The following is a 15,783-nucleotide window of genomic DNA, read 5'->3' on the forward strand; positions in this document are numbered from 1 at the left end:
TCTGCTCAATGCTACAAGAGCATTGTAGAATGCTGTAAGATACCTCTGAATGTGCTGTTTCTATAAAGGCCTGTGTTTGTCCTACAAGAAATATTTTAAGATGGATTTAAATAAATTATTTTTTTCCACTTACTTTGAGACTTATTTGGAAATAGTATCTAAATTTCTATAGCTTTCTATTTCTTCCCAAAGGAGAATTAGAAATTCTGTATTTATTTTAAAATCCTATATCAAGCAATGATATAGTCTTGTTGTTGATAATTTATTGTTTGTCATAAATACCACTTCTTCTTATCCTAATTGGTTATTTTAAAAAATTGGGTTTTGGGGAAATAAAGTGATGAATAGACTATTCCCCCGCCCCCCAAACTCCCATATAGACTCTTCTTGACATGAATCACAGTTTTTGCATTTGTTCTAGGGAATAGCTTCACAACCGTTATAGTAGAAATGATCTCTGGATTTATGCTATTACTTAGACAGTGCTATGATTTATACAAACACATTAGCCTGGCCTTTAAGGCCCTTCATCAGGCTGCACTAGAGCTCAAATGTACTTCTCTACTCGCCCTCTGCTCCAGTCAAATGAAATAACTCTGTTTTCATTACAAGACCCCTGTATTTTCCCATGTCTAATTTTGCTTCTGTGAGTGTTTTTATCTATGGGACCACCTTCATTTCTTCAATTCCACATTCCACCAATTCTTTAATACTCAGTTCAAGACTTTGAGGAAGCTTTCATATCATAGATTCTTTCTCCAACTTTCATAGCTCTATTCTTCCTTGACAAACATAAATTTTAATTTAATATTATAGCTATAAGTTCAACTGCTTATATACATTACTAAGATATAAGCTTTTTATAGGTACTGTCATCTTTGTTGCATTTATTGTTATGGATGTTTGTCACTGCTTTGAAATAGGCATCTTGAAAGGAATAATTGTCATTTTTAACATGGCTTTTTGAAATCTAAGAAACAGTGGGGAGCGTTCAGTAACTTCCTGCAGATATTTATTGATTGGATATAATTTAAATACCCAGTTATGCCAACTGTGGTGTATTTTATATGGGCTATGATGAATAAATATTTGTAGAATGAATAAGTGCTAACACTCATCATGGAATACATAATTACACACCAAGTACTGTACTAGATTTTATGTATATGTTATTTTACTTCATCCAATTGAGGGGAAAAAAAGCACTACGAAAATAAGAACAATTCTATATATGAAAAAATTGGAAACATAAAAATGTCTTTGTAATTGTCAAAGCTGTTATCTGTATTTATGTTTCTCTTCAAACAATTTCTTTGCATGGTGAGTATGTCAGCTGAAATAATAAATGAAAATATGATAGAATAAGTGTATGAATGAATTTCTAATTTAGGAGTAAACTCCTAAATCTCGTGTTCAAATGTGCTTTCTAGGGTGACCCTAAGAATGACTCGTGGATCTTTGCCCTGGCTGTGCTTCTATGTAGCAGCTTTGTTTACAACAGCATGAGCACCATCAACCACCAAGCCTTGGAGCAACTGCAGTATCCTTCCAGGAACTGAACCACCAAGTTTCACTGAGTTTTTGGGAATGGAGATAGAGTCAGTTTCTCCTTCCCTGTTATTTAGTTGCCTTTAGTGGAGTGGAGGGGACTCACGGCAAAAGAGAGTGATTATAATACTTTTTAATTAGGGAAATGTGGGAGTTGTGTGTAGGGGTTTTCTTTTGCTTAACCAAGTTCCTAGTTATGTGACAGAGCTCACAGAACTCATCAGGGCCAAGTCCTCTTCAAGACCTGATGAAGTAGAAGATTCCACAGAGTTTGTGAGTTTCTTTCCAGACTTTATCTGGACTGTACGGGATTTCACCCTGGAGCTGATGTTAAACGGTCACCCTATCACAGAAGATGAGTACCTGGAGAATGCCTTGAAGCTGATTCCAGGTATCAGAGCATGGCCTGGACAGTGGATGGTCGAATAGAGGGTGGGGTCTACTACACACCGTCCACCATCTCTGGGGCTGCATTTGTATTTGAGACTAGATCAAAGTCTGTAGAAATTGTGGCTGGAAAGCGGATTGCAAAGCTCTAGCGACTGGAGTCTAAGTTCTCTTAAGAAAAGTAAAGTGTAAGGTAAAGTGAAATTATTCAAAACCAATTTGTTTTTCATACCATTTATAACTTAGCATTCAGATTACAATGGGTGCTAAATCTTCTAAAGACCAGACACTTGAGTTCCCTATTTTGGCTTCTGCTTTTGTTGTTGAGGAAAACAACTGACAAGATACTTGTTAGACGTGAAATTAAAATGAAAAGTCAATCTAATGAAAAAAAAAGTGCGTTTCACATAGTTAGGTATTATTTTTCTCAAAGAGGGAACTTTCTAATCCTGTATAGTATATCATCTACAAAATGACTTTATGTTCTAAGTAATCCTGAAGAAGTGTGTGTCTTTTCAATCTATGCCTTTTCAATATTTCCAATAATTTTTAGAACATTCATTTTACATTCCATATCACAGCTTTCTCCTAATTCCCATATATTTACCCATGCTTGAATTACAAATTAATAAATTATTTTAATGGGTTACGTTTACAGTGGGTATATCTGATGAAATCTTGAAAGATATATCAATTCTGATATATTCCTTTTTGTTTTCATTTTTCTATTTATGCTTTCTCAAAATATTTGTTGAGAAATTGGCTAGGCGGGAGAAGACAACTGTCAGATCAAATATAATCCTTTATGTCAAAGAGGTTATTGATTAGTGGTGACATCTTAAAATTACGTTTTAGGTACATTTACCCTTCAGTTTTTTTTACTAAAAATTAGCTAACTCTGTACCAATGATTTTTTAGCATCAAAATCATTTTCCCTAAATAATCTGGTGTCATTCCTAATATTCCTAATATTGTTCACTATCCCTTTTTTGTGGCTCTTCTTTTTAGTCCCACAGCTCAATTCCTACATGAGATTAAGTGGAGCAAAAAGTTACACTTGACCTTTCATTCTTTTAGCCATTAGTTCAGTAAACATCTAATAGACAACTACTCTACCATGTGCAGGTCTGGGGATACCAGCCATAGGTTTCTTTTACTGGATCAGAAGTCTCCCCAAATTTCTCTCCAGAGTTACATCATTGGTATAAGTTTGATGTGCATAGAAGTACTGAATGTCTATGTTAAAGGAGTTATAAACATAGAAGACAGCAAAGATACACAAATCCCTGTCATAAAAACCATTAGCTCCCTTGTCCCAAGACTCTTCCCAGTCTAATCTCTGTTTTTCTGTCCCTCAGGCAAGAATCCCAAAGCCCAAACATCAAATCTACCCAGAGAGTGTATCAGGCATTTCTTTCCAACACGGAAATGTTTTGTCTTTGACCGGCCAACAAATGACAAAGAACTTCTAGCTGATATTGAGAATGTGTCTGAAGACCAACTGGATCCTAAATTCCTGGAACAAACGAACAATTTTTGTTCTTACATCTTCACCAATGCAAAAACCAAGACCCTCAGAGAGGGAATCACAGTCACTGGGAACCGTGAGACTCTTTTTCCCATTTCCGTGGGCCCGTTGAATATTTTATATATGTGTTTTTCAGTAGTTTTGTTTGATTCTGTATGGAATTTAGGTTTTACAGACATTCATACTCCATGAAGAAATGTGTATATTTTATACTTATCTTACTTTCGGAGATTTAAAAATCTCTCCCCCAAATTGCAAGTTTTGTCACTGAAATCTGTGGCTTCCACTTATCTGAAAAATACCTACACTAAGAAAAATATTCACTATCTGGGTATAAAAACAAAATTCCATTTTCTCAGGGGAAGTCTTGTATAGTAAGTGTTCTTCACAAAGAGAATACAAAAAATATTTTTGGAGTTTACAGTGGTCCAAAAATAAATATTAGCCCATAAATCACTGAAAAATCCATTCAAAGCCTCAGAATTGGGAATAAATATAATCTGATATAATCTGATATACCCTGTCTCATCTCAATACCTCTGTAATCTATCTTGCTTTCAATATTTCAGATATCCCCTAGTATTTTACATACAGGTAAATTTTTAATTTTTTTCAGCCCTCGGGGCTGGAAAACCATAAAAATGAAGAGTCAGTAGGAAAATGAAGGTAGGGATAGTAGAAGGGGGAAGTGGTTTGTGTGTGTGTGTGTGTGTGTGACCTTAGAAATGTAGCCTCAGAATCCTGGTGCCTACTGACTGATAACTTAATTTATCCCTTAAATGTCCTGGCTTATTCAGGTCTGAGGACTCTGGTTGTGACCTACGTGGATACCATCAATACCGGAGCCGTACCTTGTTTGGAGAACGCAGTGACAACTCTGGCCCAGCTGGAGAACTCAGCGGCTGTGCAGAAGGCAGCCGACCACTACAGCGAGCAGATGACCCAGCGACTGAGGCTCCCCACAGACACGCTCCAGGAGCTTCTGGAGGTGCACGCAGCCTGTGAGAGGGAAGCCATTGCAATCTTCATGGAGCACTCCTTCAAGGATGAAAATCAAGAATTCCAGAAGAATCTTGTGGTAATTTCTCTTAGTATTTACTATTTGTCCCCTCCTCTTGAAGAAGGGGAGAGTATGACAGAATGAAGAGGCATCTGTCAGAAGCCTAGCAGAGCCTTTACTGAACCCATGGCTCATCCGTCTCTCAAGGATAAAGTAGTCTGTGTTCCCATCAGGGATAGGACTTCAAAGGACTACATTTCCTTCTTTTTTCTGCCAAACCTCAGGCAATTTATCTGGAAATGTCTCTCATTTCTGATGTAAAATCAGTATAGATATCTTCATAAAGTAAATACTTCCGTGGATTTCAAGACTGTCCAGAGCACCCAAAAGTCATTCTGAAGCTGGTTTCTTTTCCTGTGAACGCACTCCCATGACCAGCAACCAAAATTTCTCTTATCAGCCCCTCATTCCAGGCCATTTTCCACTTAGGTTGCTCCTTGTATCATTGAATATAGAATCACTGAATGTTGCAGCTGCAAGGAACCACAGAGATTAGATAATGTAACTCCAACATTTCAGATGAAGAACCTGAAGGGAGGCTAAGAAACTTTCCTGTGGTCTTACAGAGAGTTTTCAAGATTGTGAATAGATCAAATCTTGTGATTGCTATTTTATTCCCTGTACTCCAACAGAATGCTTTTCTCATGAGGACCACAGTCAGACCAATCCTTCTATCAGATTCCTTGGAAGTTTATCTCCTCTGTTCCTTGCTTCTGGTGACATCCCTCTACATTTCCCTTGCAGGAAATCATAAAGGATAAGAAGGAGGGTTTCTTGCTGCAGAATGAACAGGCATCTGTCAAATACTGCCAGGATAAACTTCATGAGCTTTCCAAGGCCCTAATGGAAAGTATTTCAGCAGGCACTTTTTCTGTTCCTGGAGGTCATGAACTCTACAGGAAAGCAAAGGAAATGCTTAAAAGGGACTATTGCCAAGTGCCCAGGAAAGGAGTGAAGGTGAGGAATAAGGGGAGCATGGGGAGTCTACAGAATAGAGTCAAGGGGGTCTTCTGAAAATCTGAGAGCACAGCACCAGGTGCAGGTAATGAGAGAGCACGGGCATATCATGACAGCTTTAGCTCTTGAGGTCCGTACAATGTTCTTTATTCCTGAGGAGAAATGTCCATTCCCAGAAAATGACTATGGATTTCTAAAATTCATGAGACAGAACAGAAATTGTTCATTTCTTCATCCAACAACATGCTTTTTGATGTGCCAAGTGCAGACGATTTACAAATCAGAGTCTTTGTACTCAAGGCTGATCACAAGAGAGGAAGTCCACTACACAGACAATTGCATACAAAGTTATAACACTTGTGAACCTGTGAAAATGGGCTACATAGGTGACAGTAACAAATGTAATAATAAAAAAGTAATAATGATAATAAGAATGCAGCTGACATATTTTGAACTGTTATTGCCTATAGCCATAGGCAATAAAGCTCTTTCGCTAGACTCTTTAATCCTTCAAATAACATTAAGAAGCATCTACACTTAATTGTCAACATTTTAAAGATCTGAACAGAGAGGCTTAGCAGGTTAAACTAACTTGCTTAAAGTTACAGACAGCAAGTAGCAGAGGAAAACAGCAGCACATTTTAGAGGCAGTATTTCACATTGGGAAGAGACATATATAAAAGCACCAGAGATCCTGGGTTTGTAGAACTGAACATAGTTCTGACTGGCTGGAATCTGGAGTCGGTAGAAGGAAGTAGCACGGGGCTAGATACTGGAGGAAGACAGGTCACTCTAAGGAGCTTAGGCTTGTTGTAGTGAACCACTGTAGAATTTTAAACATGAAGCAAAAATTACATGGACATACTTGTTTTTGCAGCACTAATCTCCTCAATGGAATTGTAAGTTCTGTGCTCCTTCTTGGTTCCTCAGGCAAACGAAGTCCTCCAGAGCTTTCTGCTGTCACAGGTGGCAATAGAGAAATCCATCCTGCAGGCAGATAAAGCCCTCACTGATGGGGAGAAGGCTGTAGTAGGTACGGCGTAGGGCTCTGGCGGTCCTGCAGTTCCCTCTGACAGGTGTGAGAGCAAAACCTTCCTGATAACCAGGAGCCTCTTCTCCATCTGTGGAACAACTCTGCTACATCCGAAAACAGCAAGGGGAGTTGTGGTTGGACATGGTTAGACGTCAGCCAGACAGAGCCTCTCCCATCTCATTCTGAAATGTGCTCTTGGTGGTGTGGACACGGTCGGGGGGTGGATTTCAGAGATTTCCTACCTCCCTTTCCAATTTTATTTGGTCTCTGAGGTCAGGAGGGTAGAGATCAGTCCTTACCTTATTTTCATCCCTCTCTAAAACTTTCTTGGGGCAGAGGAGCGGGCCAGGAGGGAGACAGCTGAGAGGGAACAGGAGCTGCTGAAACAGAAACTGCAAGAGCAGAAGCAGCAGATGGAAGCACAACAGAGGAGCCTCCAGGAGAACATAGCCCAGCTGACAGAGAAGCTGGCGACGGAAAGAGAAAACCTGCTGAGAGAGCAGAATATGATGTTGGAGCACAAGCTGAAGGTAGGGCAGGCTGTGGCCTTAGTAGTGCTTGACGGTCATTACCCTTGTACAGCAGGAAGGGATGGGCGCAGGTTACAGCAAGACTATGGGGGGAAGCACCACTGCCATTTACTGCTTGTGATTTATTAAAACCCTGAAGCCTTTGAATCCTTCCAAAGCCTTTGAATTCTACTCTATAAGTAGACTCTGGAGAGTTCAGCATGATTATGGCCCCTCCAATCCCTTGGAGAATATAAATAGTGTTTGGATATCCATTTTGAGAATTTGTAAATGATCTCATGAGGCTTCATGAAACAGATATCCCAACCACATATATTTAATATGAGCAGCAACTGGTTTGCTTTACCAGGATCACTGCCAATTACCAGGAACCTTGCTACCACCCAAAGACCCTGAGGTAGATCTATGCTGTCATAAAACTATCAGAAATGTCCAGACTTAAAAACATAGAGAGGCAACGGCTTGTAAACTTGCTGCATTGTCTCCAGGTGTGGATAGATACCCAAGCTATCATGTGGCATAGAGGGAATTCTCTCACTGTCCATCTGGATGTGTTTATAACAGATTTCTATGATTTGGGTGACTGCACCATCCTGAGTGGGACTGAAAATTAGTGCAATCAGACCAAGGTTACCTCTCACCTCTCATTTTTTGGCTGGAACATATATTTGTCCTCATGTCAGGCTTAGCTTTTTGGCAAAACCCAATGGTATGTGAATATTAGTAAGGCTGTAAACTATACTTTCTCTTAGTGTTCAGATCCAAACCAGTAGATATTCTGTGTTACAAAATTCTCCTTTCATGACTGAGTAAGAAAGAACAATTTTAGGAGTGAAACAAAGATAGTTTGACAAAGTTTTAAAGTTTGACAAAATGTAATCCTTGAAAAAAAATGGGGATTTAAAAAGTTTTACTTCCCTTCTCACTTTTTTTTTGGTTTAGGTCCAGGAAGCTCTGCTTAAAGAAGGATTTAGAAAGAAATCTGAGGAGGTGAATGCAGAGATAAATCATTTGAAAAATATGATTGATAATACTAAAGATGATGATACTCCCTGGCTGGCATTAGCCTTGGACAAATTTGGCAGAGAGATCTCTTCACTATTGTGCACTCCAGGCAAACTTCTTGGTCATATTGTGAGCGGTGTGAGCTCCCTATTTAAAAAGAAATAGCTCTCCTTTTAAAGAAATTATAGATGCATAATATATGTACATGCTCTGGCCTATGTTTGGTGTGAATGCTTTTCACTTTCATTCAGCAAATCTTTAAATATAAAAAGTGGTAACTAGAAAATATCAATGCCTGGCCCACATGAGATCGAATAAATGCATGGACAGTTTGATATAGTATGTTCACTTTTAGGAAATATATGTGTGCAAAATCATATATATGTATATATACATACATACATACATACATACATACATACAAGAGGACCGTTGAGGCATCCCTTTTAATGGCAAAAGATTGGAAACTACTTAAATGTCCATCTATATAAATTGGTAATATACATTTTCCATGTACATATACTGGAATATATGGAATATATATACTAGAATACTATGTAGCCAGTTTACTGGAATATATACTGGAATACTATGTAGCCAGTAAATAAATCGGAGTGGAGGTTTATGTGTATAAATATAGAACAACCTTGAAGATATATAGTAGAGTGAAAAAAATGAGGTACAAAACAGTTTGTATAATCTGTTCACCATAAAAGCAATTATTATGTGCACTCATATATATGTACACATAGAACACCTCTGGAAGATTCATTAGAAAGTGGTATCATTGGTTCCTTCTGGGGAGAACAGCTTGGCATTAGGGATGGAAGGGACACATACTTTTCATTATATCCTCTATCTTTTCAATTTTGTAAAGAAAGCTTGTATTATCATTTCTCAAATAACAAAGAAAACATAAAGTATAATACTAAAAATGATAATAAATGGAGTGTGAAATTGACTCTTAGATGATGAAATTGCTCATTGCTTCTAGAAATGACATCAGTCTGTTCAATGAGTTGGATCAGAATACTAGAAAGCATAAAATCTGCATCCTAATCTTGTTTTCACTTTGGCTTTGTTTTTAATCCCTTATATTTGCTTCAAAAAGAAGGTATAAACTTTCCTGTTACCCCTTGAAATCTCAGCGAGAGGAGCCTTCACTTCCTCTCTTTGAGTTACACTTCTAAGGTACTGGAAGAAAATTACTAAACATTAAGAATATGCACTGGTGAGAGGAATCCCATCGTCCTTGAATGTTCATTGGTGGACTCTCTGCTGCAGGCAAGGGCCAAAGACGTGATGTATCATTGAAGAACTGGATGCCCTGATAGTACTGGGGATTATAGATCCTGACGCATGGAGGCCACCTGTTGGCATTTAAACATCAGAAGCCCAAGTACATACCATAGTGATGAGCATCATAGTTTGTCTTAGCTGAGGCTGCTATAACAAAATTACCATAGACTGGTTGGCTGAGACAAGAGCGTTTATTTTTCCCCGTTTCTGGAAGCTGTAAGTCCGAAAGCCCGTGCCAGCACTGTTGGGTTGTTGGTAAGGGTCCTCTGGCAGCTTTACAGATGGCAACTTTCTTACTGTGTCCTCATATTTTTGGGAAAGGGAGGAGGCGGGGAGAGAACCTCATGATTCTTTGTTATAAGGGCACTAATCAGATTCATGAAATCCCCATACTCATTACCTAATTTCCTCCCCAAAGGCCCACTTCCAAGTACATGGGAACATTGGAAGATAGGGTTTCCTCAAATGAATTTTGGAGAACACAAGCATTCAGTCTATAACGTGGTTGGAGTGGCAGCCAGCCGGACCTGAGCAGAGAAAATTCTGAATATGGCAAATAGAACAGGGTGTCTGGAGAGTCAAAAGGGAGGGGAGGAAACAATCAAATGGAATCAAGGATGTTTACCAGGAGGCTGAGAGGTAGCCTCGATAAAAAAGACACAGTCCATAGCCTTGATCTAAACCAATTTCAGATCATGAACCTATCACCTGGAGGAGAGGGCAGGATGCCAAGAGAAAGGACTCTGTAACTCTAGAACAAGGTTAAATGATAATGATTTCCCCAGTCCCCCTCCTAGGGGACCTTTGGAAATTCACCTGGTACCTGTGTGCTGGGAAATGGGAATGCCCACACGTTTCGATGACTCTTGGAATCAGGATCCAAGTTTGCAGTGATACTTAGATCCTGAAAAGACTTCACAGTCTCCCTGTTAAAGTAGAGGCACACAGGATCCTGGTAATAAATGCAGTCTTGGCCCAGGTGCAATGCAGCTAATTTGGTCTAGTATTTGTTTTCAAATAAAAGTAAAGTTCACCTGAGGACAGAAACCATTACATATTTTTCTGTACATCTTCATAGAGTATGTTTAGGCACAGAGTGTACTACATAAGAATCTGCTGGAAAAACAAAAGACTGACACATGTGTGACTTATCAATTGCCAGATTTCTATGAACACTCTAAGGGTCTTTGGTAATAGATAGTTTGGATTTTACACACTAGATTAAGGTCTCTAAGGTGACCCTTTAAGCCTTTAAGGTCTTAAAGGCTAGCAGAGCAAAAGAAACTTTTCTGGTGTGGTCTCCTCCTCTGTGACTTCGTGTATCACAGTCTCTGTGCCTCTGCAAGGATGTTAACATGTCTTCACTGGAGATTTTAAATGACTCTATCCAGTTGTGGCTTCAAGTGTTCAGAAGGAAGAATGGCTTTGACTTTTATGGAAGAAACCATATAGTAGTGAATATGTGGCCAATAAATGGTAGGCTTTAATGAAAAAGCAAACTATTCTATAGAAATATTGTATATCTGTTCTCATTGAGAGCTTGAATTAAGCAGATGTTCTAATCCCTTAGACTAGAGACACCCCAAATTGAAGAACAAAAAGAAGTCTTGACTTTTTTAGATTTGACATATAAAGGACATCGTAAAGTTCTTGTCTTTCTCTGTCTGACTTATCTCACTTAGCATAATGGGCTCAAGGTCCATCCATGTTGTTGCAAATGGCAGAACATCCTCCTTCCCTGTGGCTGAATAATATTCCATTGTGTATATGTATCACTTCTTTTTTATCCATTCATCTGTTGATTAGTGTTTAGGTTGTTTTCATATCTTGGCTATTGTGAATAACAGTGCAATAAACATGAGAGTACAGATATCTCTTTGAAATACTGTTTTTATTTCCTTTCAATAAAAAATAATAAAACCAACTTGTATTGATCGCTTAAAAAAAGAAAAAGGCTTTCAAAAGTAGTTAACAATTTATTCACACATCTAATACTCATTAAGGAATAGTTAGTTCCAGTTATTTACACTGTTTACTAAATTCTTATGCCCTACCTGCCATTGTTCTGGATTATGTGAAGAGAGCAAAGTAAAGATCTTGTTCTCATGCAGGTTACCCCCTCTAGGGAACTTACATAATATTATGGCAATATTTAGGCAGTAATAAATGTTGCAAATATATATATCTTACCTGGATAGTGATTAAGACTCAGAGTAGAAACCAAATAGTCCTTCTTTAGGTTTGGTTTCAATCTAGTCCATCTTGCCTGGGGATATAATTGTGCATTATTGAATCCTAAGGACCAAATATGATAACGTTAAAGCATAGTAAAACCCAGATGCATGGTGATTGAAAGAATGAATAAGTAGATGAATGTTTGGATGAATTAGTGAGTGTAATATTTCTTTATCATTTCAAGGGGTAATAAATATCCCTACCATTACCCATAGTCAAAATAGTAAAGGTGTTTGCTGAGAATATTGTGTTTTTCCATCTGATGGAAACAAAATACAGACAAGATCTCAAATCTAAGACCCTTGGATTGATGCAAGCATCTTGATAGCTGGACAGGAGGAAGCTGAAAAATGAGCAAACTCTCTCACAGAGCAGAGTTTGAGCTTTATAGCTCTGAACCTGAACTCCAGGGTCCCAGAGTGAGGCTAGGACAAAAGGTTTCTGACCTTAGGTAAACACTCAATGTGATTTTCCATCTCAGGTCTGAGTGATGGAACATTTTAACTAGCTAAAATGAGCTCATGAGTTTTTTCCAGCCCTTTTTAAAATAGAAAGATCCCTTTGTCTCTCTAATAATAGTTTCTGGAGTGCTTATCATTGCTGGTCTTTGCCTGTTTGCTCCGGGATCTGTTCTGCTCCTTTCCTGCTGCTCTCCATTGCTGTGGAAATTGCATCTCAGCACCACACACTTTCCTCCTTTCTCTTGCCTGCCTGCTGGGTTCAGCCAAGATATGAGGCCTTGGATGAAAACTGTGAATGGGGAGGATGGGACGATTTGGGATCTCTGCTTCCTGTGTTCCTCAGGTAGTATCTGGGAGGAGATACATCTCCTCTGCGGCTCCAACTGCCCCAGCAGAGGCCCTGTGACACATCACTTTCTGCTGTGAGGCCCAGGTCTCTGTGCTTCAGTATAGGCACCTTGTCCCTTGTCTCTCCAGCCTTAGATTGTTGCTTCTTCCTGCAGTTACTTAGCCCTGGGTTTACTTCACGGGCCCCTGTCTTTGATCCCTATTCCTCTATCACCTGTACAAATGTATTATGTGTAAACAAACTAAAGTGGTTTCTGTTTCTGTGACTGTACTGTGACTGATATATCAACGCTGGACCATTTGTCCTAGTACCCCTTTCCTTGGAAGTGTGGCTTCCCTACTCAATATTGTTATTTGAATGGAATCTTTTTACTTCATCAATATGAACTTATTCCCTGACCACTGTTTTTGTTCTCACTTGTCCCAGGTTGCACTGAATATGGTGCCCACTCTTCGCCCAGTTGATTGGTCTAGGGAACAGACCCAGATCAAACATGAATTAATGAATTCCTCCCCTGATATATTTGGAGTAGGAGAGGTCCCAATCTCTCTCTGTCCCTGTTGACTGTACATTAATATATAAAATGCAACGACTATCAAGTTCTATTTTCCTTCCACCTAAAATATTAATTTTTTTCATTGTGGTGAAATATACACAACATAACATTTACTCTTATCTATTTTAAGCGTACAATTCAGTGGAATTAAATATATTCACATAGCTGTTACAATCATCACCACTATCTGTCTTCAGCCCTTTTCATCATCCTAAACTGAAACTCCGTATCTAATAAACAGTAAGTCTCCATTTCCCTCCCACCAATTTCCCAGTAATCATTAGTAAACTTTCTATTTCTATGAATTTAACTACTCTGGATACCTCATATAAATGGTATCATACAGTATTTGTCTTTTTGTAATGGGCTTACTTCACTTAGCATAATGTCCTCAGGTTTAATTATGTTGTAACATGTGTCAGAATTTCCTTCCTCTTTAAGGCTGAATATTATTCCATGGAAGATGTATACTGAATTTTATTTTTATTTTTAAAAAAAACTTTATTTTATACAACTTTTAATATTACACTTCAGTTACAGTTATTACCTGTGTTGTACAGTACACCTTTGTAGCTTATCTTACACCCAATAGTTTGTACCTCCTCTGCCCCCACTCTTCTATTGCCCCTCCCGCCTCCCACTGGTAACCACTAGTTTGTTCTCTGTATCTGTGGGTCTGCTTCTTTTTTGTTATATTCACTAGCTTGTTGTATTTTTTAAAATTCCACATATAAGTGATATCATGCAGTATTTGTCTTTCTCTGTGTGACTTATTTCACTCAGCATAATGCCATCCAAGTCCATCCATATTGATACAAATGACCAGATTTCATTCTTTTTTATGGCTGAATAGTATTCCATGGTGTATATATATCACATCTTCTTTATCCATTCACCTGTTGATGAATACTTAGGTTGCTTCCATACCTTGGCAATTGTAAATAACACTGCTATGAACATTGGGGTGCATGTATATTTTTGAAATAGTGTGGGTTTTTTTCTTTTTTTTCAGATGCATTCCCAAGAGTGAAATTGCTGGGTCATATGGTAGTTCTATTTTTAGATTTTTGAGAAACCTCCATACTGTTTTCCCTGTGGTTGCACGGATTTACATTCCCACCAAGAGTGTACAGAGGGTTCCCTTTTCTCCACGTCATCTCCAACATTTGTTACTTGTGTCCTTTTTGATGATAGCCATTCTGACCAGTGTGACGTGATAATATACTCCATTTTATTTACCCATTCATAGGTTGATAGATAACTGTGTTGTTTCCATTTATTGGTTATTGTGAATAATGTTGTTATGAACATTGGTGTACAAATACATGTTTGAGTTCCTGCTTTCAGTTCTTTTGAGATATATAACTAGAAGTGGAATTACTGAATCAAATGGTAATTTTATGTTTAACTTTCTGAGGAACTGCCATAATGTTTTCCGCAGCAGCTGTTTCATTTTACATTCCTACCAGCAATGTACAAGAATTCCAGTTTCTCTACAGCCTTACCAAAACTTGTTTTCTGAAAAACAAGTTTCTTGTATTCTAAAAAAATAGTAGACATCTTAATGTGTGTGAAATTTATCTTATTATGGCTTTGATTTGCATTTTTCTAATGACTAATGATGTTGAGCACATCTTCAGGTACTTATTGGCCATTTGTGTATCTTATTTGGAGAAAGTCTATTCAAGTCCTTGCCTATTTTTTTTTTCCCCTTAATTTTATTTATTTATTTATTTATTTATGGCTGTGTTGGGTCTTCGTTTCTGTGCGAGGGCTTTCTCTAGTTGCGGCGAGCGGGGGCCACTCTTCATCGCGGTGCGTGGGCCTCTCACCATCGCGGCCTCTCCCGTTGCAGAGCACAGGCTCCAGACGCGCAGGCTCAGCAATTGTGGCTCACGGGCCCAGTCGCTCCGCGGCATGTGGGATCCTCCCAGACCAGGGCTTGAACCCGTGTCCCCTGCACTGGCAGGCAGACTCTCAACCACTGCGCCACCAGGGAAGCCCCCTTGCCTATTTTTGAATTGAGTTTTTGTTGTTGTTCTTGAGTTGTAGTTCTTTATATAGTCTGAATATCAATGTCTTATCAAATATATGATTTGCAGATATTTTCTTCAATTCTGCGAGTTGCCTTTTATTCTTTTGATAGTGTCCTTTGATATGTACAAAAATGTTTAATTTTGATGAAATCCAATTTATCTATTTTTTTAATTTGTTGCTCATATCTTTTGTGTATGTCTGAGAAATTATCACCAAATCCAATAGAATGAAGATTTCTCCCTATGTTTTCTTTTAAGAGTTTTTAGGGGTTTAGCTCCTACATTTAGATCTTTGATACATTTTTAGTAAATTTTTGAATATGGTGGAAGGTAAGGGTACAAATTCATTCTTTTGCATATGAATATCAAGATTTCCCAGTATGATTTGTTGAAAAGTCTGTGCTTTTTCTCATTGAGTTGTCTTGGGACCCTTGCCAAAAATCATTTGACCATATATAGGAGGGTTTATTTATGGACTCTCTATTCTATTGTATTGGACTATATGTCTGTTTTGATTATGGTAGTTTTGTAGTAAGTTTTGAATTCAGGAAGTGTGATGTCTCCAACTTTGTTCTTCTTTTTCAAGAATTTTCTTCTTTCTCTATTTGGGATTACTAGAAATCTCCCTATGAATTTTAGGATAAGTTTTTCTTTTCTACAAAAAATATTGTTGGGATTTTGATAAAGAGTGCATTGAATCTGTAGATTGTATTGGGAAGTATTGACATCTTAACAGTGTTAAAACCTCCAACCTATGAACATTGATGTCTTTACATTTATTTATGTCTTATTTAAGTCT

At 38.2% G+C, this 15,783-nt stretch overlaps 1 protein-coding gene across 3 annotated transcripts in view; it reads left to right on the forward strand.

Moving 5' to 3' along the window:
• Nucleotides 1-9,009, forward strand: part of GBP6 (guanylate binding protein family member 6) — a 30,979-nt gene extending 21,970 nt beyond the window's left edge. For 2 of the 3 annotated variants that reach the window (XM_082477467.1, XM_082477466.1), the window contains exons 4-11: nt 1,431-1,540; nt 1,743-1,939; nt 3,294-3,539; nt 4,261-4,541; nt 5,268-5,480; nt 6,411-6,513; nt 6,850-7,043; nt 7,986-9,009. In XM_082477467.1, the coding sequence (XP_082333593.1) occupies nt 1,431-1,540; nt 1,743-1,939; nt 3,294-3,539; nt 4,261-4,541; nt 5,268-5,480; nt 6,411-6,513; nt 6,850-7,043; nt 7,986-8,213 (1,572 nt within the window). In that variant the 3' untranslated portion in view covers nt 8,214-9,009. The remainder of the gene's footprint in view (nt 1-1,430; nt 1,541-1,742; nt 1,940-3,293; nt 3,540-4,260; nt 4,542-5,267; nt 5,481-6,410; nt 6,514-6,849; nt 7,044-7,985) is intronic. The other variant, XR_014268089.1, reaches the window with a different exon arrangement.
• The last annotated feature ends 6,774 nt before the right edge of the window (nt 9,010-15,783 follow it).

Source organism: Balaenoptera physalus, assembly GCF_965194825.1.
Source record: "Balaenoptera physalus genome assembly, chromosome: 1".
In the NCBI taxonomy this organism is placed as follows: Eukaryota; Metazoa; Chordata; class Mammalia; order Artiodactyla; family Balaenopteridae; genus Balaenoptera; species Balaenoptera physalus.